The 2,783-nt window shown below is 39.8% G+C and overlaps 1 protein-coding gene across 1 annotated transcript in view; it reads left to right on the top strand.

Moving 5' to 3' along the window:
- Nucleotides 1–1,428: 1,428 nt before the first annotated feature.
- The window catches only part of fech (ferrochelatase), a gene marked incomplete in the record, with an annotated part of 18,445 nt that continues 17,090 nt past the window's right edge, over nucleotides 1,429–2,783 (top strand). The window contains 1 exon segment of the mRNA XM_035667646.1: nucleotides 1,429–1,632. Within this exon segment, the coding sequence (XP_035523539.1) occupies nucleotides 1,593–1,632 (40 nt within the window).

Below are 2,783 nucleotides of genomic sequence, written 5' to 3'. Positions count from 1 at the left end.
CAGAATGTCTTGTATTTTCTTAAAGGTGTGTCCTGTTCTGCAACATCACATTCATTTCACTCACTTCGACAGTCTGGTTTGTCGAGGTTCTGTTCTCAAATCTCATTTTCCATAAAGGAGTTTGATTTTGTAAGAGAAGGTGAAACCCATGATTTATTTCTGTATTCTTAATAATTGTATCTGATTAAGAAAAGATTTGTAAAAAAAATATATGGAAAGACATTTCTTTTATATAATTTTTACAAGACAAAGACTAAAGACAAACCACTGACTTTACCTGTCACATTTTATGTCCATTCTAACTTGTCTCAGGACAACAGGCTTACACTGACTGTGGTACTGATAACTATATCCTGCACACAGCACACAAACACACACAACACACACACAAACATCACACAAACACACCAAAACAACACAAACGACAGTCTGTGGTCGTGGCTCCTGCTGTGTTGCCGCCCGGATGTCTCTCGGTGTGGACCGGCTACGAGCGGGGGCGGGAGTTATCTTCTAATTCAGAGCAAAACTAGCTTGTGACGCTGGGCACACTCATACCCCGCTGCCACGACTAATACTCTCTCGCTTCGTGTTCAACTTTGGTCAATTCAGTGTCCCTCTTCTACACAGTCTCTGGTGTGGGTGTGACCGGCACGAGCGGGGGCGGAGTTATCTTCTAATTCAGAGCAACGTAGTTGTGACGCTACACTAATACTGACACTAATACCGCTCCGCGTCAACGCAACCAGAGTACGCAGTCTTCAGACCGGAAATGTTTATTTTCTCCACAATAAAAGCCTGATATTGTTCATATGCTTATTTATTATTTTACCATAAAATAATGATACCATAACCATAAAATATGTATATATGGTTATTAATATATAAATAAAAGTGTAACTGTGAATACCTTTTAACAGACCTATAGTTACTAAACTGTATTAGTCTTTGAAAACCCTTTAAGTCAGACATCAAGAATTTAATAGAAATGCCCTTTTAGTACTAATTGTTATTTTTGCTCAATAAATGATTTGCCACACATTTGTAAATACCTTCTACATGGATCCCCATTAATTCACAATTTAAATGAAAATGTCTGTATTACTCATAAACTGTATATTTAAAAAAAGATATTACCTATTTAAATTTGTTCCACATGGCCAATCTTTTTAATAAGTTATGTTTAAAATTTCACCCGTGAAACCTTTTTTTTCTGTTTCTTTATTGAAATGGAGAAGACATAAAATATCAATTACAACAGTGACATACAATCTAACAATGACAACTGAAAATAGAAAATCAATAATGACATATAAAATACACAAAATGTGAATAAAATGAGTCATGAATCCTCAGGAAACCCCTATCTTAAATGTTGCATCATCGAGGATTTTATTTTGAATTTGCAAACCGGAAGTGTTTGTTATCGTTACCAAACTTGACAGGAGTTTGTACAACCAGCCAGCCGGCGGTAGCTGAAGGAATCTGGGGGACACATCGGGCTGGCCAGTGAGTCAGTGAGGAGTGTTACTCTTGGATCCAGCCTTCACCTCAGCGGGAACAGAGACTTCTATCGGCAGTGGAAACGGGAAACCATGATGGCAGTCCTGGGCAGCGCCGGTCGCTTGATCCAATGTGAGTGTGACAGTGCAGCTAAGTTAGCCTGGTGACGGACACCTTCAACTTTCATCATTTGGCTCTGAAATAAATGCCCCAGAGTAAACTGTGCTGCTGTGTTTCTTTGGGGCAGTTTAAAGGCAGTTTCCAGTGACGGGCTGGCGTTGTTTGGTGGTAACTCAACAGCACGCCGCTGACATTGGCATCATTATTTCGTAAACGGGGGTTAAGGTGGCAGAGATGTTAGAGTACAACTTCCTGTCAGGACTTTCACATTACTACCCTCGCTGTAACTTTTAACACCCAATTCCGTGTATTATCGACTTTTATAGCACCAGCATCGCTTTATGCGTACTTTAACAGCTCTGGTAGTGTATTCCTTGTCCATGTGTGGCATTTTGTTACTTTTAAATGGTAATATTTGCTGAAAGGTGGCCGTTGGTTTGCTTTTATTTTACAGACCATGGCGGTGTTTCCGTAACAAGCTTGTCACTAACAGCTGCTGTTTTGTCGCAGCCCAACATTACTGTAGGTTACTGTTTAATGTTAACGTTACATAATGGATTTATCCTGTGCTTGCGCTTCATTTAGCAACAGCCAGGGGATCCTTAAATACGACACGTAGCCGTAAAGGGGCCATGTTTCCACTGAGAGAAAGAACTCAACATTCTCTCGGAGTTACACAATTCCAGCGTTGTGAACTTGCATAATCACAGCAGGCCCCCTGGTGGCGCGTCAGGGTACTGCAGCCCGGGTTATGAAAGTAGAGCTGACTGTATACACTGATAGATCTATCTATCTATCTATCTATCTATCTATCTATCTAACTAACAGTTCAATTATTAGCTATTAGTTTTCTGTGTGTCCTGCAGCTTGTAGCATGTGTCTTTGTCTCACTGTTTTCCATGGCAGTGGTGCTAACTGTTAAAGGCTGTTTAAGGTCACTTAGTGTGACCTCCTGTAAGAGGTCACTGTAGAGCCAGGGACATATTATTTAACTTTACTTCTTTACAAACTAATGTTTATTGGCCATCATTTTATATTAATAGAAATAGAATTTGTGAAGTCACAAATCATGCTTGTAGAAACTTTCCACTTTCAGCAGATGAATGTGAAATCATCTTTCTAGTGTCACACTCTGCACAGACAGCATTCACACAGCACACTGT

Source organism: Morone saxatilis, unplaced genomic scaffold, assembly GCF_004916995.1.
Source record: "Morone saxatilis isolate NCDOM2014 unplaced genomic scaffold, NCSU_SB_2.0 Contig21, whole genome shotgun sequence".
Classification (NCBI taxonomy): domain Eukaryota; kingdom Metazoa; phylum Chordata; class Actinopteri; family Moronidae; genus Morone; species Morone saxatilis.
The sequence above is the reverse complement of the archived record's forward strand: the minus strand, read 5'-3'. Positions and strand labels throughout refer to the sequence as shown.